The 27,917-nt window shown below is 44.0% G+C and overlaps 1 protein-coding gene across 1 annotated transcript in view; it reads right to left on the reverse strand.

The window, feature by feature from the left end:
- Positions 1-27,917, reverse strand: part of KALRN (kalirin RhoGEF kinase) — a 721,333-nt gene that overhangs the window by 132,438 nt on the left and 560,978 nt on the right. The window contains exon 34 of the mRNA XM_054575198.1: positions 7,933-8,179. Coding sequence (XP_054431173.1) covers positions 7,933-8,179 — 247 coding nt within the window. The remainder of the gene's footprint in view (positions 1-7,932; positions 8,180-27,917) is intronic.

Below are 27,917 nucleotides of genomic sequence, written 5' to 3' on the forward strand. Positions count from 1 at the left end.
TTTGGTGAAGCTTCCACGTGATTCTATGCAGTCAGGGTTGAGAACCCACATATGGCAGTTCTCCAAGTTCCCTCCTTGGTGCTAACACTGTGGTTCTGCCTCCATTTCTGGTGCTTACAGTCATGGCCTGAGCACTCATGTGGCAATTAGCACATCCTACAGATACTGCCCTCCTTCTCAGCCCGCAGGAGCACTGAGTTTCTGCAGTGCTCTCTGGAAAGATGAAGAGGACTAGTTTCCCTCTAATAATTGAAAAAGAAATAGACTCTGACTTTTAGCAACATGGATGAGGCAACACCCTCCTATTCCACAACACCCAGAAGAATCTTTCATTCTCAATCCAGTTGTGCATAACTTATAATGTGGAGTGCCTGCTGGAGACCAATCATTGTTCAGAGAAGGCCAGGTGGCCAGTAGACAGCTAGCTGAAATGGAAGAAGGTACAGTTAATTGAAATTCTTCTAAGAGGCCAATACTCAAGGCAGGCCCTGGATAGAGAGGGAGGAGAGGGGGTTTTCCAAGCTCGGGCAGGTGCATAAGTAGACCTAATATCCCTGTTACAGCCCTCAGAGATGATCCATTCAGAAGGGAGTGAGAGCTCACAGGTTGCCATTTGAAGGCCCGGCCTAATAGGTCTATGCTGGCAGAGAGAGGAATTGACCTGCAAAAAAGAAGATCCAAGGAAATGGGTGACAGGCACTGCAAGAGGTGAAGGTAGGAGTTGCTGCCTTTAAGAAGCCATGATGGCTGGCAGAGTTAAATGGAAAGTTCTGGGACCGCTTCCTTCTTTGCTTTCCCTCAAATCTCTATTTTCTATCCTTCCTCCTCAGCTCCATTTTCAGTTACCTCTCCACCAACTCCCTCCCTTCTCTCTAGGGTTCTTACCTGGAATGTTTCTATTTCCCCCCTCTGGATCACAGACCCACTCTGACAGCTTTCTGCTCCTCCCCCTTGGGTTTCCTCCTTCCAAGCTGCATACAGAGGGGCCCCAGCAGGGTTGGGAGTAGGGAGGGTATGAACATTTTAGTCAGTCATAGGCCAGGGAGGGTGGACCTAGGTCAAGAAGTGTCAGGTCATACCCAAAGGGTAGATTCGGCACCAGAGCCCAGATAAAGCGATTCCTGTCCAGTGGTTCAGCCCCTGCACAACAGCTCCTTCTCTGTAGCCACAGCCATTCCTTACATTCCTCATCAACCTGAGGGTCAATCCCTCCCATTGACATGCCATTGCAATCAAGGTTCAACTACAACAAGGGGGCACATACAACCCACACAAGTGACACATCTGGAGTAGTGGCTCAGGAGACCCAAGAGGACTGTGACACTAGGCCCCACAGGACACCTACTACACAGGGTCATTATACTATGACCAGGAGATGTAGCAGCTCTATCTAATACATATAACAAACACAGGGAGGCTGCCAAAATGAGGAGACAAAGAAATATGTCCTAAATGAGAGAACAGAACCAAACTCCAGAAAAAGAAGTAAACAAAATGGAGACAAACAATCTACCAGATGCAGAGTTCAAAACACTGGTCATAAGGATGCTCAGTGAACTTAGGGGAAGAATAGATGAACTCAGTGAGAACTTAACAAAGAGATAGAAAACAAATGTGAAGACAGAAAACATAAAGAAGAACCAGACAGAAATGAAGAATACAATAACGGAAGGGAAAAATACACAAAAGAAAATCAACAATAGAGTAGATGAAGGAGAAGAATGAATCAGCCATTTGGAAGACAAGGTAGCAGAAAACACCCAATCAACAACAAAAAGAAAAAAATAAAAAGAATACTTTAAGAAACCTCTGAGACAGCATCAAGCATACCAACATTCACATCAGAGTTACCAAAAGGAGAAGAAAGGGATTGAAAACCTTTTTGAAGAAATAATGACAAAAAACTTTCCTAATCTGGCAAAGGAAATAGATACACAAGTCCAGGACATGCAGAGGAGCTAAAACAAAATGAACTCAAAGAGGTCCACACCAAGACACATCATGATTAAATTGTCAAAGATTAAAGACAAAGAGATAATCTTAAAAACAGCAAAAAAAGCAGTTAGTTACCTCTAAGGGAGTTCCCATAGGAATGTCAGCTGATTTCTCAACAGAGACTTTGCAGGCCAGAATAGGTTTTGCAAAAAATATTCAAAGTGTTGAAAAGCAAGGACCGATCACTAAGATTATTTACCCAGCATGGCCATCATTTAGAATCAAAGAGCATATAAAGAGCTCAAACAAGGAAAAGCTAAAGGAATTTATCATCACCAAACCAGTATTACAAGAAATGTTACAGGGACTTCTTTAAGAATTAGAAGAAGGAAAAGATTAAGAATATGAAAAATAAAATGGCAATAACTACATATCTACTGATTATTATTTACTTTTATTTATTTTAGAACACTAAGGTAAGCTGTTAATTTTTTATTTATTTTTTAGAGAGAGGGAAAAGGAGGGAGAAAGAGAGGAAAACACTGATGTGAGAGAAAACATCGATAGCTTGCCTCTTGTATGTGTCCTTACCAGGGACCAAACGAAGGACCGAGCCTTCAATCCACGCATATTCCCTGAGTGGGAATTAAACTGGCAACCTTTTGCTTTGCAGGATGATGCCCAACCCACTGAGCCACACCAGTCAGGGCTTTATCGATAATTACTTTAAATTTAAATGGATTAAATGCCAATCTAAAGGTATAGGGTGGCCGAATGGATAAGAAAACAAGACCCATACAAGTGCTATCTAGTAGAAACTCACTTCAAATCAAAAGACATACAAACTGAAAGTAAAGGGATGGAAAAAATATTTCTTGCAAATGGAAATGGAAAAAAAAAAGTTGGGGTAGCAATATTTATATATGACAAAATAGACTTTAAAACAAAGGCTATAATAAGAGACAAAGAAGGACTCAGCAATTCCATTTCTGGTTATTTATCCAAAGAAACTCAAAACACTAATTCAAAAAGACAAAAGCATCCATATGTTTACTGCAACATTATTTACAATAGCCAAGACATGGAAGCAACCTAAGTGCTCATCAGCAGATGAGTGGATAAAGGAGATGTGGTGCATATATACAATGGAATATTATTACTCAGCTATAAAAAAAGAGTGAAGAGCTTCCAGTCAGGATGGCAGTGTAGGCAGACATGGCTCGCTTCTTCTCACAACCACATCAAAATTACAACAAAAACATAGAACAATTGTCACTCAGGAACATTGGAAGTCAAGCTGAATAGAAGTCTGACAACTACAGAATTAAAGAGACTACATCCAACCAGACTGGCAGGAGGGGCACAGATGCGGAGGGGGCTTGTCCCACATACACGTGTGGTAGATAAAAATTTGGGAGGGATATCTCAGGAGCAAGGAGTCCCAGACCCACACCAAGGCCCTCCCAGCCCAGGATTCCAGTGCCAGGAAGAAAAGTCCCCACAACTTCTGGTTGCAAAAACCAGCAGGGATTGAGTCAGGGGAAGAAACTTCTGGAGCCCCAAGCAGTTCCTCTTAAAGAACTCCCACATGGACTCACCTACTCAGACTTACTCCCTCTGAGCTCCCACATGAAGGTAACAGCTTGAAAGGCATCAGTGGTATACAGGGAGAAACTGAAGGGTCTGGCGTCAAGGCAAGTGGAGGCCATTGTCTCTTTGCTAAACCCTCCCCCCACAGAGCTGGTAAGCTGGTGCCATATCTGAGATTCCATCAACCTGGCTAACACTGACCCACCTTGGAGGTCCCCAGAGGCTCTTCCCCACCCAACCTATGGGCCCACCCAAGCTGCTTTTCCAAAAGAATGGCTGGTCTTGGCTCCTAAATCATATAGAACGAACAGCTGGCCTCAGTGAGTCCTAGCTGCAGCCAGGTTAGATTCCCAGCTTGGCTTTGCCAAGGAATCTCCAAGCCCAGCACAAGTAGCAGCCATCTCAAATTGTTTTACAGCTCAGGCAGGGTGTCCTGGGCAAAACACAGGTGGGGGCTGACCTTGGCCTGCACCACCCGGGAAATCCCTAGGGCCAGCACACCCAGTGGACAGCTACAGACCACAGAGCACCACCGCCCTGACCTGCACAGCTGATCCTTCACGGACAGCAGCGATTGATGGTCAGTGGTCAGAGCCAGTCCTTCCAACCAACTGGCCTGGCTAAATCCCTCCCATTGACCTGCCAACAGAAACCAAGGTTCAACTACAAGAGGAGGATATAATCAGCCCACATAAAGGGCACACCTTGACACCCAGCTTGGGTGGTAGGTGAGGGTGTGCCACTGGACCCTACAGAACATCTAGTACATTAGGCCACACTGCCAAGACAGAGAGTCCAAGCAGCTCTATCTAATACATAGAAACAAACACAGGGAGGCTGCCAAAATAAGGAGACAAAGAAACATGTTCCAAATGAAAGAACAGATCAAAATTCCAGAAAAAAAATATGTGAAATGGAGCTAAGCAACCTATCAGGTGCAGAATTCAAAACACTGGTTATAAGGATGCTCAAGGAACTTAGTGAGGACCTCAGCAGCATAAAAAAAATACCTAGTCAGAAATGAAGGCTACGCTAATTAAAATAAAGAACAATTTACAGGGAAACCACAGTAGAGTAGATGAAGCCGAGAGTCAAATCAATAATTTGGAAAACAAGGAAACAAAAAACAACCACAGAGAACAAGAAGAAAATAGAATCCAAAAAAGTGAGGACAGTATAAACAGCCCCTGGGCAACTTCAAGAGGTCCAACATTTGCATCATAGTGGTGCCAGAAGAAGAGAAAGATCAAGAAACTGGAACTCTATCTGAAAAAATAATGAAAGAAAACTTCCCTAATTTGGTGAAGGAAATAGACATGCAAGTTCAGGAAGCACAGAGTCCCAATTATGATGGCTGCAAAGAGGCCTACTCCAAGAGATGTCATAATTAAAAGGCCAAAGGTTAAATATAAAGAGAGACTCTTAAAAGTATTGAGAGAAAAGAAGTTAGTTGGCTGCCAGATGGGAGTGGGGGGAGGGAAAGAATGGGTGAAGATGTGAGGGGATTAAGAAGTACAAATGAGTAGGTACAGAATAACCATGGGGATGTATAGTATAGGAAATGGCGTAGCCAAAGAACTTATATGCATGACTCATGGACATGGACAATAGTGGCGGGATTGCATGAGGGAGTAGGGAGCGCTGGGTAGAGGGGGACAAAGGGGGAAAAAAACGGGACAATTGTAATAGCATAATCAATAAAATATATTTTTTTAAAAAAAGAGTGAAATCTTGCCATTTGCAACTACATAAATCAACCTAGAGGGTATTATGCTAAGTGAAATAAGTCAAACAAAGACAAATACCATATGATTTCACTTATCTGTAGACTCTAAAATACAAAATAAATAAACAAAACAGAAACAAACAAAAAATAGATACAGAGAACAAACTGATGGTTGCCAGCTGGGAGGGGTTTTGAGGGATGAGTATAAAAGGTGCCAGTCATTAAAAACAGTTACAGGGATATAAAGTACAGCATAAGGAAATACAGCCAATAATATTGTTAATAATTATGTATGGTGTCAGATAGGCATTAGATTTATTGGCGTGATCACTTATTAAGTTATGAAATGTTTAATCAGTATATTGTACACCTGAAATGAATGTAATATTGTATGTCAACTGTAATTGGAAAATAAAAAATTACTTTTAAAAAGCAGTGTCAGGTTTTCTCTTGAAGCTAAGTCTTTCCTGATGAAGCCACCTGCACTTGGACGTCTATGACGAATTAGCCTTTCCCAGAAAATTGCTGTCCTTGGTTTTGTCTCTGGAGATGGGGTCTCTAGACTGTACTTGTGGAATTTTGTAGTTATTTTGCTGAGTAGTCTATAACAAATGATATAATAACTATAATTATGATAACTCAATGTATTGATTGCTGGGCACTGTTCTAAGTGTTTTGTATATGTGTATATTATCTCATTTCACCTTCAAAATTCTAACCTCTTTGTGTCCCAGTTTCCCTCTTGTTGAAACTTCAAACAAAACCATATTTTTGTTTTCCTGATTCTCTCTTCCCTGCTACCATGAATTTCTCTCATGGCTCCTTCAAAGGACTGAGGAGCTACATGGGCAATTCCAAATTCCACACAACTTCCTAATACAGTCCTTTCTTAGTCTTCAGAGAAAAGAGGGAGAGGGCTAAACTGGGGGAGGGGAGCACAGGTGCATGTGCGCATGCGTGTGCGCATGTGTAGGGAGAAGAATCATTTTTTATTCACATTTTTCTCCTGGTGGAAAAAACCCAGGGAGGCTGGATGAAAGGTGGGGCAGTGCTAATAATGCCTCCTGCTATCGCCATCTGGTGGACAAAAGGAGGAAATCAGGGTTTGGAGATGAACCAGATGAAATTGCTGAAATGGGAACATTAAACACCAGTCAGAGAAAGGCAAATACCATATGATTTCATTTATATGTGGAATCTAATGAATGAACCAAACTAACAAGGAAAATGCACACAGACTCATAGTGAAGAGTGGGATATCAGCCAAGGGGGACGGGGAGGTTACAGGGTGGAGGGATAGAGCTAAAAGGAAAAAGGACTCATGGACATGAAAAACAGTGTGATGATTGCTGCGGGGGGGTGGGGGGGTGGGGGGAGGGGGATATACGGGAACTAAATGGTAATAGAAAAAAAAATAAAACCAATAGAAACAATACAAAAAGAAAGAAAGAAAGAATAATAAATGTTATTATTCTTGGCCCTGGTTAGCTCAGGTGGTTGGAGCATCATCACCATATGCAAAGGCTGCAGGTTCATTTCCTGGTCAGGGGACATACAAGAAGCAACCAATGAATGAATAAATAAGTGGGACAAGAAATTGATGTTTCTCTCTCTTTTTCTAAAAAAAAAATCAATGAACATTATTAGCCTGTAGTATCTACTAGGAAGCCTGCAGCAGGTATCCAAGTTGACCCTCATCCCTGACTCCTGGCAGAATCAGGTCCCTTCCCTATTCCTATCCCATGAATACGTAGCACAGGTCTGTATACAAGGCACTACGGAGGCAAATTATCTGACTAATTAAAAGAAGCTCAGAACTAAGTTACTCTCTGGACTTCAGTTTTCTTGGTGTAAAATTAACGACTTCAAGGCCCTGACCAGCCTTGACTTTGATGCATCAGAGTCCCTGGGAGGGCTTGTTAAAACAGAGAGCCCTGGACGAGCCCCATCTCAGCATTTCTGATCCAGCAGGTCCCGAGAAGGGTCTGAGAATTTACACTTCTAACAAGTTCCCAGGGGATGCTGGGGCTGCCAATCCAGAGATGCCCTCCACCTTGAAGAATCACTATTCTAGTTGATTAGTCTCCGTGGTGTGAGAAAATGAATAAACAGGCATGTGGAAGGAACACAGAACTATATAAAATAGAAGCCAAGGCTCCAATAATTTATCTGTCAAAGGTACATAAATAAGTGCCTCAAATCCTGGCGTAGATTCATCCATGGGTTTACTTGGTGCCTCTATGTCAGCAAGAGCACTTGGGTGGGTGGGGGTCAGTGAGCCCCCCGAGAGGGCTGTAGAGAGGGAGAGTGGATCAATGGAGAGAGGAGGAGCCTAGTTGGCTTTTGGCCATAGGTAGAAGTGGACTTTTTCAAAACTTAGGGTGATACAAAGGGAGAGCTGGAAGAGACCTTAGAAGAGACCACCTAATTCAACCTTCATTTTTAAGGTAAAACTGAGTCAGAAAGCTTAAATAACTTTTCCAAAGTCACATAGCTACTCAGCAGCTCTCTCTCTTCTTAAGTTGCTAACCCACTCTCTTCACAAGAAGGTCCTAGGGAAATCCAACAAGGTCAAAATGGGTTCATGAGACAGGTTAGTTCCATGATGTTCTTCAGTTAGAGGGGCCAGAGTCCCCAGCGGGATTCCAGTGCACATCCCCCTTCCCCTCTGCTGTCCCTACCTTTCACCAAGGGGAAGAAGCAGTCCATCTCCACACTGCTTCGGGAATGGGAGATGCACAGGGCGCTGCTGGGGACCAGGCCTTCCTGTGGGGGACTCCGTTCCGTGGTGCGCACTAGACACCAGCCTGGCCGCTCAGTTGGCCGCTCCAGTAGCTCCACCGTCTGTCCCACCTGGATGGTCAGCTCGCTGCTGTGGCCAGCGTTGAAGTCCTGGAGGACCACGGTCAACTCACATCCGCCAGAGAGCTTGGAGGTCATGGTGGGATGGCAGTAAAACGCGAGGGCATGGAGGGAGGAGACGGGTTGGCGGGTGAGAGGGAAGGCAAGAAAGGATGTGTGAGGGCAGCGGAGAGGACGGAGGGGAGGAAGGAAAAGGGAAAAGACGGGATTCAGGAGAGAAGGCGGAAGATGGAAAAGGGAGTGGGGAACAGGAAAGAAAACAAGGAAAAAAGTAATTAATGGTGGCAATGAATCACTCAGCCATTCTCACTGCAGCAACAGTCTGGTACCTGCCCAGAAGCCAGGGCTTTGATTCTAATTCCTTCTTTGGTTAGAGTTCTTTTCATTATTTCTTCGCCAAGCTTCCAACTAATTATGTCTTTAAACCCCTTCCCAAATATGTCCCTTTTACTTTGTCCAAGGGCTCTACCCCATGCCCCATTTCTGCCCCACAACGACCCCTCAGACTCTTACGGAGCATCTATGTTTAAGACACTCGCTCTCACTTGATTCTAGTTGATGTTTGGAAATAATGGAAGAGAAACTCGCCTTTCTTGTAACCCCTGCTACCTTCCCCCTCCTCACCTCTCATGAACCATTAGCATAAAAAAGGCTGCCATGCCCTGGCCCAGTAGCTCAGTTGGTTGGAGCATTGCCCCGAACATCAAAGGTTCTGGGTTCTATCCCAGGTCAGGGTGCATACAAAAACAAGCAAACCAACCAACCAATGAATGCATAAATAAATAGAAAAACAATTTGATGCTCTCTCTCCCCCCCCCATTCCTCTCTCTCCTCTGTTCCTCTCTCTCTCTCTCTCTCTCTCTCAAATCAATAAATAAAAAATTAAAATAAAACAAAACAGAGGCTGCCAGTGACACAAAAAAATGAGGCTTCAATTCAAAGGCAGAAGCTGAACTCTATATACCTGAAAGGGAAACAGAATTGTATGATGTGAGCTCAGCCACCAGTGACCAAGGGGAAGGATAGTGAGGAACAGGGGTCATGCCTTATTTAGGGACTATCCTTAGTGTGCCATCCTGTCCTCTCTCCAGGCCTGGCCCTTCTCACTGCACTGATCCCGGGGCAGAACCAGTAACCTGGAGATAGGAACAACCTCGACTAGCTAAACACTGAGACTTTCATTTTCCCCATGAGAACTCATTAGTTATTAATTCATCTCCTAGAGCTAAGCATGAAGGCTCCCTCTTGGAACAGCAGTTGTCCTTAGGGGCAGAGTGAGCAGGAGGGCAGGGGAGGAATGAGAAGCTGAGGGGCCCAGCTCAGTAGCCTGTTCTCTAAGGTTCAGCCCTGATAAGTGGTTCAGGGGGAAGCCTCCTGAACCACCTCCCAGGACCTCGCCTTCAGTCTGTGCACCCCTGAGCTAAACCTTCGGGGCGTGCGCTGTCTGCACTAGTACCTATACTAATGCATGAGTCCAAATATGTTGTGTAGCTATGTCACACATGTTTGGGAAGCTCCTGAAGAATGGTAAACTCCAAACATCACACTAAGTTGGGAATCAACAGCCCCACCAGTACCAAGAGCTCTGCATTCAGGCCTTTGAGAGTTTTCTAATAACGGAACTTGAATGGCACGTGGGCTTAAGAAGGTTAACATGGTGCATCAGACTGGTGATTGCATATGCATCACCACCAATCACAGAGCAGGGAGTTAGCTCTAAACACATTCCCACAGTGGGCAGGGCTCTGCTGGTGGGATAAGATCAGGAAGAAAAATCTGTGGGACAGAAGGTGAGATATGGAAAGAAACAACAGAAGAAAAAACACGATTGTTGGCTAATTTCTTTTTTCCCATTTAGCTTTCCCGGTCCCATTAAATGCACAGTCCCTGTTCTCCCACTCTCCTAATACTCTCTGCCTAAAGCAACATTTAGGGAAGGATGTTGTGGGATGGGAATGCTTCAGCGCTGCAGAGTGCTTTTACAGTGTCCAAAGTACCTTCGCATTAATTACCTACTCAATCCTCACAATAACCAGGTGATATTACCATCTCTCATACATCAAGACATTTAAGCTCAGAAATGTCAAGATTGGTGGTTGGAACATTAAGTGTGCATGAAGATCACCTGGGAGCTTATAAAAATCCCTCCCTTGCCCCCAGCTCCCTGATTCCGGAGGCCTGGATTAGGGCCCCCAAATGCATATTTTTTAAAAAAGATTTTATTTATTTTTAGAGAAAGGGGAAGGGAGGAAGAAAAAGAGGGAGAGAAATGGATGTCACAGAGAAACATCAATTGGATGCCTCTTGTACACTCCCCAACTACAGACCGAACCCACAACCCAGGCATGGGAATTGAACCAGCAACCTTTCACTTTGTGAGATGACACCCAACCAACTGAGCCACACCGGTCATGGCCCAAAATGCATATTTTTAACAAGAAGCCCAACTCATGATTCTGAAAAAGGGGTTTCGTCTGGGATATTGTCTGAGAAACACTGACTAGGTGGTTTCTCATAGTCACCCAGCTGGACTTGAACCTAGACCTCAACTACAAATCCCATGGTCTTTAAAGCATACACCAGGGCAAGTTATACACTATTTTTAGGTATGTTTGTTATTGGAGGGGCTGGGAAACAGATGAGAGAGGAATACATCAGTGGCCTGAACTACTGGTCCTCTCAGCATTTGCTTGGCCTACATCAGCCTCTCAAACTTTTTGGATTGCAATCTTCTGTAAGAAATACTTTTTATATCTTGACCAGTCTATACTATGTATGAATAGTGATATCATTGAAACACACATTTCTCTCTGATACTCTATTTTTTTTTTTTGGTCTCAATTGCTGATAGCTTCTCACAAAATTGATTCCACTTTCCACTAGTGGGTTATTTGTAGAATGCTGGCCTAGATGGCCATGAACATTCTTCCACCTGAGAATTTCTGTCACTGAGCTCGTAGGCCTCAGTGCAGTTGTTCCTTTGTGGCAACTGTCATGTACTCAGTGTTCTTCCTTGGGGTAAAGTGTGCACACGATCTGAGATGCAACTTGCAGCCCTTTGCAGACTGCTGAGGCAGAGCAGAGAGGCTCTGGTTGCAAAAAGCCCAGCGTGTCTCCCAGATACAAGGCCCACTGTCCCCTAGGTCAAATTACAGCCAGACTTACTGGCAGGTTGGGGTCTGGAGTTGGGGGGTGGGGAAGGATAAAGAGCCAGGCTGTGTGCTTTGACAATTCAATGATCCAGTTCCTGGAGAGAAGCCTGGAAATACCACTAGATGGTGGAGTTTGTTCCCCACAGGCTGCTCAGTCTGGACAGATGAAGAAGAAAGTGGAAGGAAGAAAGGTGATCAACGGACAATGCCCCTGGTGTTCAAGCTTTAGATCTAGTCAAACACCATTATGAATGAATGTCTGGTTCACCTTACCTCAGTGACTGATCATAGGGATTTACTACACCAAGTCCCCAGCCCAGGGCAATGAGGGAATTCCAAAGTGGGGAGGCTGAGGGGGGTTAAGAGATATAACTTGGAGGTCAGCCAGAGCTGCCCCTGAAACAGTCCCTCCTCACCCTCTCTTCAGAGTAGCAAGGAAGCCTCAGTGTGCCCAGGGAACTCAGGGTTCACACTTAGGAGAATGCGTAACTGGGATCAGTACTGGAAAGTTCTAAGAGCTCCAGTCAGTAGGGGAGGGATCAAGGACAGAGGGGCCAAAGACCTCTGAGGAATCTTGGCATACCTGAAAGACTTTTACTTGCAGTCCTTAAATGCAATTCATTCATGGTTCATGCTTGAAGCCTTCTTCTGGACTGTGATGAGTCACACCACCAACTGAACGATAGTTAAATGGAGTGCTTCCCTCATTAATCCATAAAATCCACATTCCTTCACAAATACTAAATTGTCAATTTCTTAGAAATGTACACGTGTGTTTTCTCATCCTGACCAGTTCTGGTGTGTGTCAGCTGGTCTCCTGTCCTACAGAGCCCAGGGTCAGTATTTTCTCTTTCTCTTCTTTGCATTTCCAAATGACCAGTGAACGTGTCCCCACTCTTCCTTTCTTCCCCTTTATCATGCTTCAGTCCTTGGCAGAGGCACATTCAGGAAGCCCCCACTTCTCTCCCTGAGCGGAATCTCTGCTCCCAGGAATTTAAATAGGTTTTATCCAATGGTCTGTTGTAGAAAATTGTAAGCCACTTCTCTATTTTGTCTGATTTCTTCCTCTCAGCTTTTTAAGAACTGTTTTAATGCCCTCCTTTGCACATCTTTAGATTTTGATTTTATATTTCTTGGCATATTTGTTTTCTAATTTTCCCTCTTAGGCCCACATAGTCTTCTCCACATTTGGCTTTCTTTTTCTTTTTTCAAGTATTGTATTTATTTTTAGAGAGAGAGGAAGGGAGGGAAAAAGAGAGGGGAAAAAATATCGATGTGCGAGAGAAACATCAATCAGTTGCCTCTCGCGTGTGCACCCCTGCCTCCAGCTGGGGACCTGGCCTGCAACCCAAGCACGCATCCTGACCGGGAATCTAATTGGCTACCTTTTGGTTTGCAGATCAGCTCTCAATCCACTGAGCCACACTGGCCAGGGCTGGTGTGCCTTTCAACACCTTGTCAGAGAGACCCTTTTATGTTCTAATTTTTCTTCTGGCTGAGCCTTCCTTCCCACAAATCGCCCTGTGTAGGCTGGTGTTGCCTCTCACTTGTTTCCTGCTTGACTTTAATTAATCATAGAGACACTGACGTGGATCTGGAAAACCACTGCTATTCATCCTCCTTGCCTCCCTCCTGGGCTAACTGATCAGCCACTTGATCTCTCCCTGGGTAGAGCCAGTCACAGCGAAGGCAGCACAGAGGCCCCTCTGTCTTAACTCTCTCTCCTTCTCTCTCTATCCATCCCATATTCTGACTTATTTTAAATTGGCTTTATCTTTAATTGTCAGTTCCTTGAACATCCACCTCCTCCTGTGTATGCCCCTAACCACTTTCCCCCTAACCACTCCTCACTCTTACCTCTCTGATGCGTCTTTTCTCCCTTCCCCGTTCCTAATTCTCCCGTTTCATGGCTCCAAACTTGGATTACTTTAAAAACTTCCTCCGTGCCCCTAGCCCCCTCTTCTCAAGCTTTTAACCACCTGCTCTTCCTCCTGTTGCCAGTGGTCTGGCCATAAATATTGTATTATCTCCACCTCCCCTCTTTGACCTGCAAGTTTCACTTGGAAGTCATGCCACGTAGATCTGACATAGGGCCAGCTTGCTTACTTTCCCGGCACTTTAAATGACATACTCTTCAGTGGGTTATGCTGGTCCTCAAAAGAGACAAACCTAAAAGAGGGCCTCTCTTCCTCTAAATATTTCTCAAGAGAAAAAGCAGGCACTGCTGAGTAGACCCATTTTACTGACCTAAATGTAAAAATGACTTTCCTCTCCTTTAGCAGGGTCCCTGACTTCTCTAAGGTGATACCCCAAGTAGCTTAAAAACAGAATCTTTTGATGATTTATGCGTAGGTCTCATCTATCAGCTCCTCAGCTATTCTTTCAATGAGTGATGTTCCCCTCGATGGGCATCCTCAGCCCCATCTCTGATCGCTGCAGAGGCCAGAGGCTGTCCCTCGCTGTTCAAAACTCCGGGGGCACACCACAGTTTTACTATTTTTAAAAGATATCTACTATGTATATGTAGATACATACAGTCTACTAAGTATATTTTAAAACTATCTACTATGGATTCTTAACTTCCAAACTCTCAATTTGATCTTGCTTCAGAGTCTAAAACCAAACTTACTTCTCCTAGGGAAATGCTGGGAGCCTGGAGTGAGAAGCACAGACTCTTGGCATGAAGTCAGGTGTGCGTGGGTCTCTCTGACTTGGACCCTGGGATCTGTAATCATCTCTCATCTCAGGCCCTTGCCAGTACCTGCTACCCCAGCAGAGAGCCTAGTCTTTCTCGCTGAGCCTCTGATTTGACCCCTTCCTGGGAGCTTCTCAGACCTTTTCTTTGCTCAGCTCCCTACGAGACCCTGATGAAACCTTTTGGATGCTGAGGGTTACTTCGATTTCCTCCAATTGTCTGCTGCTGAGTCATCATCTGATTCTTTCCTGGTCTCTCTCCTTTCTGGGTCCAGGCCTTTCCAAGGGGAGCCTGTTCCCCTGCTGCCCGATCCCTGGGTGGACTCTGTCTTCCACCCTCTGCGGTGCTTCCTTAAGGGCAGAAGTTGCTCCTCACGTCCTCACTTTCTTCCTGCTCCTCAGTGTAGCTGCAATGTTTTCTTTCCAGCTACATGAAAGTTACAAAGAGGAGACTGCATATCCACCCTCTGTTCTTACTTATGTTTGCCAGAAACTACTGCTTTTAGTTAGGTCCATTTTTCTTGGTTCCTAGTTGGGGATTAACTGAACCTCATTCTTGTATAAACAGTGTGAGCTAGATTATCCCTAAGCACTTCCATGTCAAGGAAAAAAACATAACAAACCAGATTACTCCCTGTGGGCTTTCCAGTGACATTCAGGGAGGAGGGGACAGTCCCCCACCCAGCAGTGTACTGCTGTCCATTCGCGGGCCCCGCTTCTGCCTCTGTGCCTCCACCCTGTCCTCCCGAGGCAGCAGGGCCTAGTGACTACGAGCATGGACTCTGGAGCCCCTCCCTGGCTGAGTGACCAGGGACAAGTTACTTAACTTTTTGGTCCCAGTTTCCTCATGTGTAGAATGAGAATCATACAGCATCTGCCCCATAGGTTGCTACAAAGATTACATGAGATACTACTGTTAAAGCACTTAGGACAGTGCCTTGGGCAGAGTTAGCTCTCTAAATGTTTAAAAGAAATAAATTCTAGAGGTATTAGTTATTATTATTTAAATTTGAATTAGGAGTAGGGAAGAAATGAAAAAGATAATCAATTTTGATGGCACACTATCTGGGAACAAGTGTACCAGACGCATATGGGCATACAAATTATTACGCAAATGAATCAGAGCTTCTTCTTTTTTTATAATCTTTTTTTAAATCCTCACTTGAAGGTGTTTACTGATTTTTGAGAGAAGGAAGGGTTGGGTGTAGGGAGACAAGGAGAGAGAAAGATAGAGAGAGAAAGAGGGAGAGGGAGAAACATCGGTCGGTTGCCTCCTGTACACACCCTGAATGGGGATTGAACCTGCAATCAAGGTATGTGCTCTGACCAGGTATCAAACCCACAATCAAACCCACAGCCTTTTCAGTGCACATGACAGTGCTGCAACCAACTGAGCCGCCTGGCCAAGGCCCTTTTTTACAGTCTTAATGGAATCTTGCCCTAACACAAGCCAGCTAAAAGAACTGGCCCAAAAGCTGTCTATGAAAGGGGGCACCTTCAAAGGTCTCCCAAATCAGTACATGCTTTTCCTATTAAAAGCAAGGGGATGTGTGACCCCGGGTCCCTTGAGGAAAGATGAAGATTCACCCCTGTTTTTCCATTCCCTGTTGCTTTCCATACACCTTCCATCCGAAGAAGCCCCTCTTTCCCATGAGTCTGATAAGTACCCACAATGCCTGCCAGCCGAGCCCGATGATAACTGAACATCAGCTTCTGACACTGCATCGCCCATCAGATAAATCAGACCTCTCCTCCTCTCCTGGCTGCCTGCCCCTTAACTCTGTGGTTCTAATTCCTTTATGCTGCTTAGCCAGTCCAAGGCTCAGAGTTTTCTGAATTGACATCTACATATGAATGTTAATGTGGGAGGCCAGACCTGGCCTTAGAAGAATGTGAAGCTGCAGGGTTTCTACTTGGTGCCGTTTGAAGGGCGCTGAGAAAGTCTGCCAACTCCCGTTCACACTGTGCTTCTCTCCCTCGGCACCTGCTGCCAATGCCTGGAATCCCCCCGTCAGAGACTGACTGCATATTATTAGGCAGCATCTCTTAGCATGAAACATCTCAAAGCAGACGATGTATATGATTCTCTTCCAATTGCAAAGAAATGAGAAGCAGCACAGGGGTGACATGCAACTGTACTTAAATGGCTTTAAACATGAAGATGTTCATAACAGTATTTTTTAATGAGAAAAACTTAACCATAACAGAAAACCCCTTAAAACTAAGGCATAAAAATCTAACAGGAAGGGAATGGTTATGGTATATCCACTAACTGGAATGTTTAACTATGAGGCAATCAGATATTGATAAAGCTTTATAAGGGCTTACAAGGTATGTAAGGTAGAAAAAGAAAAAAAAAGTCAGGATGTTAAAGTTGCATCTATAACTGTGTGAAGAACATCATCGAACACTTAACAACTAAAGAGAAACTAACAGGAAAGAAATTCGTCAAAATGTTAAGACTGGCTTTGTTGGGTATCCCAACAAAACGCTGGATAATTCCTCCCCCTTTCCAATTTCCAGTATTACCCAACATTTGTCACTTAAGGGTAATTTTATAATGAAATTAATAATAACATCAACAATATCCTGTAACACAAGTCAACAATGCAGGGGAAAAGACCTGAAAATATTCCAGGGAGATACACTACTTTGGAGAAAAAAGGGGGTCAGTGGATGGATGGCTAGTGTCCCATTTTGCTCCAGGACCACTCTGTGAGCTCCAGGAAAGCTCCACGTTGCTGATGATGCCTCAGGGTAGCAGCTTCAAAATCTGTCCCTATGCATCTCTGTCCCCGCACTATGGCAAAACTCAGATTCCAGAAACCAGCTGCCTTTACACACATTTAGTGCAGTTTTTATCTTGAATAGAATTTTTTTTTAAAAAAGGTAATCTTTTTTAAAAAGATTTTATTTATTTATTTTTAGACAGGAAGGGTGGGAGAAAGAGAGGGAGAGAAACATCAATGTGTGGTTACCTCTTGAATGTCCCCAGCTGGGGACCTGGCCCACAACCCAGGCAGGTCAGCGCTCAACCCACTGAGCCACACCAGCCAGGGCTTGAATTGAATTTTTGAAACGGAGGTGTGAAGCAATGTCTGGGCACTGAGGAACATTGTTGTGGAGCTCTGGGATGTCTTCAGATCGCATTGTGGTAGCCTATGGAGCTGCCAAGTCTAATTAAAGCTGATGATTTGCGTTATCTTTGTTCTTTGGAGGTGGGCTGCTGCTGATTGGGCTGCTACTGACTGCAACTGAAGGAGCTAATTGGTTTTGTTGTTTCCCATGCTGCTGAAATGAAGGGCAGAGCCACAGAGAGGCATAGAGTAGGGTCTGTAGTCAGTGTAGGTATCATGAATTGCATAGTAATTAATAGCGGGAGGAGTGCAGGAGCAGAAATCTGGAGGCCTTGGTGCCAGTGCAGGTTTACCCACGTGTGACATTGGGAAACTCCCTTCCCCTCTCCATACCTGAGTTTCCTCATGTTTATGAGGAGGAAAATGGGCTTTAGGGCCCTGTCCAGTTCTAGTATTCTGTGAGCAGAGCAGTTTCTATATTTACTTTCTGACATACAACCCTATTTAATTTTCTTGAGCACTTATCATTAACATGCTGTCTTGTTTGGTAATTTATTTCTTGTCATATTGCACATCAGAATGTAAGATCCAAGGAGGAATGTAAGGTCCAGAAACAGTCTCCATCTTGCTCACAGCTATATCTCCTGAGCCTAGAGTGATGCCTGGCACATAGCCAGGATCAACCAATACCTGTTGAACACACCTGTAAATAAATTCCAGGAGTTAGTGCCCTGTATGCAGCTGAGGTATCTAGCTACAATGCCTGAGAGGTCTCTCTCACTGGCTGCCCACCTATTCCTGTCAGTGTCTTCCGGATCCCACAGTTAATGTTTTGAGCCTCTTTCCAAAAAAAAAAAAAAAAATCAAAAAAAAAATCTGGTTCTTTAATCATTCGACTTTATCTCCACTAATTCCTAAACCTGACAAAAATGAGAGAGAGTAGGGGAAGGCTCATAAAAACAGAGAATGAGAGGTAATAATATTTAAGTCAACATTTTTTAAAATAACAAAGTAACTTCAAGACTGGTATCCAGCTTAGTAGAATGGAGGGGAGTCGCGCATTTCTGGCAGTTAGCCCCACGCAGCCCTTGGAAAGGCGAAGTGCAAGTGCCAGGCTGCACCGAGGGTAGGGGTATAGGTGGAGATAAGGAGGAAAGGTGGACTGAAAATCTATAAAGGCAGCAGACCCTGAGATGTCTCCTCTACCCAATGCATATTTTTCTGAAAATCTGAAGTGGGTGAGGGTCGGCATACAGGAGAGGGCCACCATCCTTGTCCCTCTTGGCTCCCAGAACACTGGCAGTCAAATATAAACATTTTAGGCACATCTGAGGGTTTGTCATTGGTGAAACCAAAAAGAGGTTTGTCATTGGTGAAACCAAATAGAAACCAAAAAGAGGTCACATACTGACATTTGGAGATCCCTTCCCCAAACCTTCATTGCCCTGCCAGATCACTGCACAGTGAAACTCTCCCCTCAGTAATTTCTTTCCGTTACACACAACAGTCAGTCAGCTTTTTGGGTGCCTCATTGATAAAAGTATATATGATTCATCTAAGAATCACCTGATTTTTCAGAAAAGCCCCTCAACAGAGGCCAAACTAAGCAAACAAGAAGGACCAGGAATTCAGAGGGAACAAAACACAGGCAGGACAATCAAACTTAACCAATACTAAGATATCTTCAGCGGGATAAGAAAGGTATTGCATCTGTGACAATAGACTAAGGTGTTAAAGAAAGGGGGAAAATTACAGAATGAAAAAGAGCTCTTAGAAATGAAAGTCATAGTTGAAACAAAAGACTTCAGACAAGGGTGGGAAGATGAAGTCAAAGAAATTTTCCAGAAAGTAGAACAAGAACACTGAGAGATGAAAATATGAGAGAAATATAAGAAAACTAGAGAATCAATCTAACAAGTTTTGGGTAGACAGAATGGAAAGGAATAAATTGTAAGGGAAAATTCCCAGGGCTGAAGGACATGCATCAAGTTGATACAATACTCCAGGTGCTCATTGCAATTAATTGAAAAAGACCCACTCTAAAACATGGCATCAGGACATATTGGCAGCAAAAAGAGTACTGTATTCCAGAAGTTTTCAGAGAGGAGGAAAAAAAATCAGGGAAAAATCCAACAAATCAAGGACCATAATGACAAGCAGATTTCAGTAAGAACATTAGAATGGAAATGGAAATGGAATAATTCCTTCAAAATTCTAAGTGAGAAATATTTCCAATCTAGAATTCTATGCCCAGACAAACCATCAGTCAACATGGGGGTATGCTAAGGGCATTTTTAGACTTTCAAAGTCTCAAAAGGTGGCCTCAATAAACATTCAATAATTATTCACTATTACGATTAGCATTGTTTGTCCTCTCAATTTTTCATTTTATTCTGTGTATTTTTTTTGTTCCTCTTAATGTGATAAGCCTTTGACATATACAAATTAAAATAATCTTTTTGTTCATTTTAAAATATGAGTTAATAGGTAGACAGATTTGAGAAATGACTGTACTACAAAATGGTTTTGATTTTAGCAAAGCATTCAACCAAGCCTTATATGGCAACCTTTTGGCCAAAACAATGACATGTGGGCTGAGATAATGGTATTGTCAGGTGCATACATGGCCTATTAGACTATTAGACTGAAGTGGACTTTGGGGTTCACCTAATCTAATCCCCCTATTTTACAGAGGAAGGAAATGAATCCCCTAAAGAAGAAGGGACTTATCAAAGGAGGGCAGTCTCTAGAAGATGGTAGATAATAAACATTGGTTGAGTGAATGAGTGCACTGGTAAGTAAGTGAGTTAAGTCAGAGATCATCCAACCCTTTTAACTCATAACTGGTGAAACTGAGGGTCCCAAGCTAGTTGGTAGCAGAGACAAGACCAGACTCAGTTTTTCAAATTCTGGGCTCAGAACTCTTTTCATTCAGTCTGGCTAGGTTAATGGTTGTAGCAATCTGTGAATGTCACAAGGCTCTAGGTTCACGCTTGTACCTAAGGTATTGATGATATATGGATTGGTGTAACTGTGGGAAGGGGACTTCCAAGTCCATGCTTGGCAAAGCTGCAGAGAACACAAAGCTGGGAGAAGCAGCTAAAACTACAGATCATAGAAACCTAGGACCTTAGTGAGCATCTACTTCAAATTTCTACTCAAGGCAGGGACCTTGGAAAGATGCCTGGCTCTCTGCCTTATAAAGCTGTCCCCTCCTGGTGCAGCACGGTGATTTTAACATTTTCTTTGTTTTTATAATTTCCATTCAGGGTTCTTAGCCTGCCCTTTAGTGTAATACAGAAGTAATCTCTCTTCCATAGAGCTTCACATTTGTGAAGACAAGATCAAGCATTCCTTAAGTTCTTTTTTTCCAAATGTTCCTTCAAATCATTCTCAAATGTGTGGTTTCCAATATTTTTATCATATTCTTCTGGATGAACTTTATTATGCCCCTGTCCCTTCTAATAGGGATACATAGAATTGAACCCAGTCCTTTAGATGTGGCCTGCCCTGCACAGACCAAGTCAAGCGTTCACTTCCCATGTCTAGACACGATACTCCCATCAGTGCACAGTTCGAGTAGTTAAGTCTTGCTGCGGGCTTCTATTGAGGATGTAGCCAACTAAGAACCCAATCGGATTCACAGGGCCTTCTCAAGCCAGACCACGCCCCCCACCCCGCCCCCGTTTCTCCACTTGGGATTCTGAGGCTTTTAACTTGGAGAATTTTCTATTAATCTTCTATCAACTTCCTAGCTAAGATATAGTATTCTTGATTCTCATCTATTAGAGCAGTGATTCCTTCCAGCTTTGTGCCATGTGAAAACCTGAAACTTATGCTTCAATATGTTCATCCAAGCGAGAGATAAAGATGGAGACCAAGGTAGGAACAAGGACAGAGCTCCTAACAGATGGTCTTGATTCTCCCAGAGGAGGAACTAAACTTGCTCCTGGGTATAGTTAACACCAGGGGTGGAAGTTACAGGGTTTCAAATTTGGCTTAACTGAATGTTTATTCATTTGTTCATTTAACAGGAATTATCAAGTGCTGGTTAGAGCTCTCCTATAAAGTGGGAGGGAAATGCAAACTTATACAGAATTCTGTCTGCTTTGTATCTCTGTACTCCCTACCCAGGTTTTGGAGACCAACTAGACTAGGCACAAACTGTCCATAGAAATGGGGTCAGGAGGATGAGCAATCTGGCAGTGAACCGGGCCTTTGCAACACGGAGCCTTAGTCTGAGATAAGTGTTCTGACAAAGGAAGGGGGTCTCTCCCGGCTCCTTTGTGCTTGCCCCAGGCTGTCTACACCGCTGTTCTGACTGTTCTTGGGCTGGAAGGCTCTTTCCTGCGTCACTGGCTATAGCATGGGCTCCGAAAACCCCGAGGCCACCTACGGTGGAGTGGGGAGAGGTGGCTGTGAGAAGCTAGAGATTAGAATGAGAAATCTCCAGGCAGAGAGAAAGGTCGTGGCCCACCCCTAGACTGTCCTGCGAACTGTCCACTGTGTTTGTATAACACTGGAAAGTTGAACTTCGGGGGAAATTTGGCCAAAGGCAGAGAGGATTTTCCAGAAGTGTAAAATGTTATCAAATCTCAGTTATTTATATGTGAGTCACCACTTCCCATTTTGTGGTTTATTGGGTCTGGAGTCAGACTGCTCGGTTTGAATCTGTCTGTGTTGTTATTATCTGTATAATCTTAAGTAAGTTAAATAGCCTCTCTTTGGATAATTTTCCTTATCTGTAAAACAGGGATAATATAAATTCCTGTGATATAGTTATTGCAATGGTTACAGGAGTTAACATAAGTAGTAAATATTACTTGGCACACATAGTAAAGATACTTAGCACATACCTGACACATGTTTTCTACACTAATACCATGGGTCTAGGGAATAGATATCCATTTCCAAAACATCTCTAATGACACATATTGAGGGAAACTGGCAGATTTTGGAAAAAAAAAAAAAAAGAAAAAGAAAAGCAGCCACACATTTCCATGTCTGAAAAGTTTAGGGTACTATTTAGGCCATGGATGTGAACTTCTCTCTTCTTTCTACAACTCCAGGTCTCCTAGAGCAACAGGCAGGCCAAAAAGGGATTCTTGGAACTATTTGCCAAATTTGGTAGATAACACTCTTACACTGCAGTGATAGGGTGGAGGATGAGGTATCCACTTACACAGAGAAACTCGGCAAAAGAACCCCTGGAAAGAGGCCATGCTTCCCCATGGTTGACCAGAACTGGAATTGGGAAGAGGGTGCAGGTAGAGTTCAGCAGTGCACAGCTGAGTGCCTGAGAGGGGCCGCTGGCAGGCTGGAAGTGCACTACAAATTCATGTTCAGGAGAAGCACATTCCAGATGCTGTGACTCAGAAAACAAGCATAGTCACAGTCTCCCAGGCCAAAAGAGATACCAGTGGACATCTTGTTAATTTTTCATTTTCAAGCAGAATGAGAAAATCATTCATATTTGAATGGCCCTTTATAATTTATAAAACTCTTCATAGACATTATTTGATCCTCATGAACCCCATAAAGTTAGCATTATCATCTGATTTTCTAGATGAGGAAAGTGAAGCTCAGAGAAGTGAAATAACTTGCTCAGATCACACAATAGCAAAATGCAAAGGCAGGATTCCAGGCCTTGTGAATCCTGTTGTCTCATCCATGCACTTACTCGCTTAATTCACCAGCCAGACTCAGCTCTGGACACGGGGCACAAAGCAGCGTGGTAGGCCATGCCAACCTGCCCTTACCAAGCTCACTGTCTGTTGGGGAATATACATCATGCAAGCATCTTGAGCTTGACAGCAGGGGAAGCACGGGGTGCTGGCCCAGGGCTGAGGGATGGGGTCCCTCTTCCCATTACTCACTCACCCAGCTGCTCCCGTAGATACTGCTATGGGTGTGTCTCCTTGGAGCTGTTTATATTATTAGCTTTGGCACCTCCTTTGGCTGTAATAGTCAATACAACTTCACTCCGGCTCACCCACCAGGCAGTGGGGCCCCGGAGCATCTGCCTCTTTGCTGTGCCAGCCTGCTCGGCTCCATCACCACCGTCTCCAACTGTGCTGGCACCACCCTGGTGGTGGGAGCTGAAGGAGATGCCAGTTCTCCAGAGGAATGATCTATAACATGTGCCCAACAAGGGAGAAAAGAGCAGCAGCAACTGAAAGAGTTCCTGCAGTCTTAAGAGTGTCTTCTTTAACATTTGTCAAGTTTTTGCCCTCACTGAATTACAGGTTTTCTGGTATTCCTGATCCTATCCTTGCCCCTTCAGTGTGATGATGGCCCTTCACCGGTGACATCACACTCCTCACTTGTCCAGGTTCACCGTATTGGATGAACTTTAATGGGACTTTCTGCTTCTATCTGCTGGCATTGGCTGGTTTTGCCATGGGACTGACGGCCACCTCCTGTCTCATGTTTGGTTCAAGACCTTGTATCTTTCTTACCACCACCTTCCTGGCTGGCTACGAACTATCAAGGCATGCCCTCTGTACCCCAGTTACTACCTGTTCCCTTGACCATATGCATGGTCCATGATCCAGCTCCCTCTTAACTTTCAATTCAGATCAGCAATGCAGGAACAAAAGGGCAAAAGCACAGTTCCAGTGGCACTAAGTGGCCACTAGAGGGCAGCTAAAGCCGGGATTTACTAAAGGAAACAGAAGGTTAATTGAATGGAAGGTGGAATCTTACCCTAGCTGGGGCACACCACCAACCAACGTGGGAAACAGGAGGACAGACAATTGCATAGTGCTTGGCACACAGTAAGTACGCAATAAATGTTTCCTGGATAAAATTTTAGAACTGAGAAAGCAGAGACCAGAGCACATTAAGGGATGTGATCACAAAATTAGTGTCAGGGCCGAGCCTTCCCAGTTCTCAGGCCAGGGTGCTTTTCCATCACAAAGTACATTGGCCTTCTTCCTCCCCCTTCTATTTTTGTGGGCTCTCTTCTGTGGTTCAACCCAGATAAGCTACCTGCCTATCCAAATTCCAAAACATTTTGGATAAACTAGTTATTTGAGACCCTTTTCTCCATCCTTTATTTCTCATCTGTCACCGAACGCTGCCAGGTTATTAAAAATCTTTCTCTTGTCTTTTGGATGGCTCCCTGGCCAAACTGGGTCCCCCACCCATCTGAGTCTACTCTCTTCCGTGCTCCACCCTCATCACAGCAGCACTATTTCAGAATTTACACCGGCTCTGCTGTGTCTGCCCCTTCAAATTCTACCAGCCTCATCTGGGCATCCAAAGCCCTTCATACTCCTCCTCATTCCACTTGCCCACAGATTTTCTCTGCTTGGTCTCCTGTTGGTGCCCTGGATAGGCCCCAGTCTTTTCTGCTTCTGGACTTCTATGGAAGGATGACGTTCCAACTGAAAGTTTCCCTCTTCCTCTCTGGACCCTGCCCTCCCTTCTATTGAAAGTCAAGTATAGCTCTCCATTCCTCCAATCTTGTGTCTCACACGTTCTTTGGCAGTGGCTTCCACAGTGGGTGGTCCCCTTCCTGGGACTCACATGTTGCATCCTATGTGAGCTGATACTCACGCAGTCAGGACACATCCCTAACTTCAGACGGCGTGTGTACATGCCTATAGTATTAAATTTATTATATTTCTTGGCTATTTGGCTTAGTGACTGAATAGTCATTTTTAGGTGCCCTTTTAAGTTATCAGCTTTCACCTATTCTATGGCACTGTTTCACCAAATGGGGCATCCCAGAGCTCTGTGTGTGGTACCCATTTGAAATACTTGTGTTTTCCATATCATAGCAAAACTTTTAGTTTTGGAGTTTTTTTTCCTACCAAAAATAGATCAATATTTCTAACCCACAACCTGTGTTTCAGTTTATATTGGTGGCAAGGGTTAGGAGGTGGCTGAGGGGACTGTTAAGGCTGGGGGTTCATTGGAGGGCAGCATGGTAGTTTATAATCTGAATTTTGAACTCAGAAACCCTGAGTTTGAATCCAAGTGCCACCACTGACTGGCTAAGTTACCTTGGAAAGGTTAAAAATACAAGGTCTAAGTTTTAGTTCCTCATCAAAAATAGATGTGCTGGCAATAACAGAGTTGCTGTTTTGATTAGGGATAATAATGCATGTCAAACACCTGATATCCAGTTAATGACTATTATTGTTGCTGTTGTCACCATTGCTACTATTATTTTTTGTGATTGGTTGCGTTATTGAGTGTATATGAATTAGAGAACTTATTTTCAAATTCTAAGTAAATTTCTTTGACAGAGAAATTATTCATTTTATTTTTAAACTTTTTATAATACATATACAAGGACTATATCTATCAGCTCCGTGAATTTTCTCAAACTGAACACATGAGCAGGGTGTGATCAGCACCCAGAACATGGAAAAGAACCCTCATTCATACTCCCTTCCAGGCACTATTTCCCTGAAGCCCATAATTCACAGCATTAAAAAAAAATTATACTGAGAACAGTTAACATGAGATCTGTCTTCTTAACAAAAATTTAAGTGCACAAAACAGTACTGTTAACTATAGGCACATTGTGTGGCAGATCTGTAGAACCTTCTGTACCTCTTGTCCCACTGTCCTGCGGAGTGGCTCAGTGGCTCTGAGCAGTGAGGGCTCACAGAAGTGGACACTTTGGAATTCCTTCTGACAGCTCCAGGGGCTGTGCTAGATATTAAGAAACAGTATTAAACTGTAGTTCCAGTTGGAACGCTGGATTAGAATAAGCTTTAACAGCTATGGAAGGACGCAAAGTCAAGATCACAGACTTTCCACAACTGGGGAGGGCAGGGAATTTTATTATCCTTTGAATATAAATCAACTATATCAAATATGGGTTGTGAGCTGCCATCCAGGCAGTTTCAGAGAAAGCGAAAAAAAAAAATCCCTACTTAGATACCTTTCAAAATTTTTATCATTCTTTCTTCCTCATGCCCCTTTCCCTGTGATTAGAAGTTGGGTAGCTAGAGAAGGCCAGCTCGACTGGAAATATGTCTTGGACTGAATCGCAAAGGCAATGAGGAGAAGATATGGTAAAGGACATCGATGGCCCCCCAGAAGAACACACAAATCTCACTAAGAGTTCCTGGTGGCAGCACTGTAAAGAATAGGTATTTATATATTCTTAGGAAAAGACAGAAATTGGTGTTGCACTTGGGCAAGTTATAGAAAAGTTGGGAACTACACCTGTGGGAGGGCTCCTGGGCCCCAACTGTTGGCATGCCCGAGAAAAGAATGACTCTTAATTATAGAGATGGTTAGAAGTGTCAACCTCAGGACATAGCTGGGGCATATCAGACAGAAAAAGGGAGTCCCCTGCTTGAGCTGCAAACTTTGGAATAGAAGTGGGAAAGCACACCCACACAATGCATCACAATAGGGGAGCCAGCTTAAACATCCACACGCCCTCCTACCCCCTTTCCAGGGGCTTCAGCTATAAGCCATGCATTGGTTTCCAACTGAGAGACAGTCATGACTCACCCCAGGTACAAAAAGATACTCCTCTCTCTGTGTTTTTGCCACTCCTGGGAGATCTTGGTCAACTTCAAACCAACTTGGATTCTGAAGATTAGAGACTGCTGAGGAAGTCTAAGGTAGACTTATAGGTAGAAATTCTCCTGTAAGCCTGACATCAAGTTACTCATTCATTCACTCACTCATTCACTCACTCACTCATTCATTCATTCATTCATTCATTAGACAAATACATCTTGAGCACTCCTGCCTTTGGATTCACAGTCAGGAACGAGTGCAATCTCCAGATGCCTGCCCCAATCCTAGAGACATGTTTGGACAAAGATGACTCCATATTCTCACAGCTCCACCATATTGCTAAGACCTTCCTAAACTGCATTTCCACCACACTCCTCCTCCTATCTCCTTGGGAAAAGCTTCATGGGTTTGAGAGCTCCAAGGGGTCCTTGCCAGACATTCCAACCTTCTTTCAACTTGTCTAAGATGGAGCCAGACTGGGAGCTTCTGGTTCTAGGACTGTGCTATGGAATCAGGAGAATACAAGGTTTCCACTGTGAAGGAGACATTCTGATTCTGCATTTTCCCAGAGGCACTTGCCCTGAGCAGTCACCCCCCTCCCCCATACCTGTCTTTTATATTGGGGTTCAGGTGAAGTCACTGCTTAAAATTGCCACTGCCTTGCAACTGCTAACATTGAGTGGTCAGCAAAAAAGGCAGTGAGGGTGATGGTTTCTTTCTTTTGAAAATAGCATTACATCTTAAATATCCCAGGACATGTTTTTTAAAAAATAGAATTAGTAGCTGATGAGAGCCCTTGGCTGAGCTGCCTGTCCTTTCCCATGACAAATTGCACTCTATGGTCTTTCTGGTTATTTCTCCCACCTATATGAAGGAAAATGGGACAAAGGAGACAATTTAGGATAAAAACTCTCCTGTGCTTGGTCTCTGCCTTCTTAACCATAAAATCAGATGCAGGCAGGGCTGTGTTCTGAACCTGGGCTGAGAGGAGATTTTACAGAGTTAAGACACAGTTGCCATCTTTACCTAAAATCATATTCCCTTAGAGGGGTCAGAATCTCTAGGACCTCAGAGATGCTCCAACAGAGTGGGGCATGGCATAAAGTCACAGCCCAGACCCCACAACTGCCTTAGTAGTGAACACTGACCAGAGATTAAATGACACATCCACGGCTAGGGTGAGCTGGTCTTCACACAGCAGGTGGGGCTCAACTCCCTGCCCCTCTTCTGGGCAGAAGGCACTGGGAACCCAGCCCTGGCACCGCTTCTCTTCTGGCAGGGCGCAGGAAGCAGAGGACCCTCACCTGCCGGGCTTCCAGAAACAGCCCTGTGTCTTCATGTGAGGTTCCCATACTTCATTCAACAGAGCTGCTGCTAACAGCTATGAGG

This window comes from Pteronotus mesoamericanus, unplaced genomic scaffold, assembly GCF_021234165.1.
Source record: "Pteronotus mesoamericanus isolate MK-2021 breed Mesoamerican mustached bat unplaced genomic scaffold, CSHL_Meso_final contig_27, whole genome shotgun sequence".
NCBI lineage: Eukaryota > Metazoa > Chordata > Mammalia > Chiroptera > Mormoopidae > Pteronotus > Pteronotus mesoamericanus.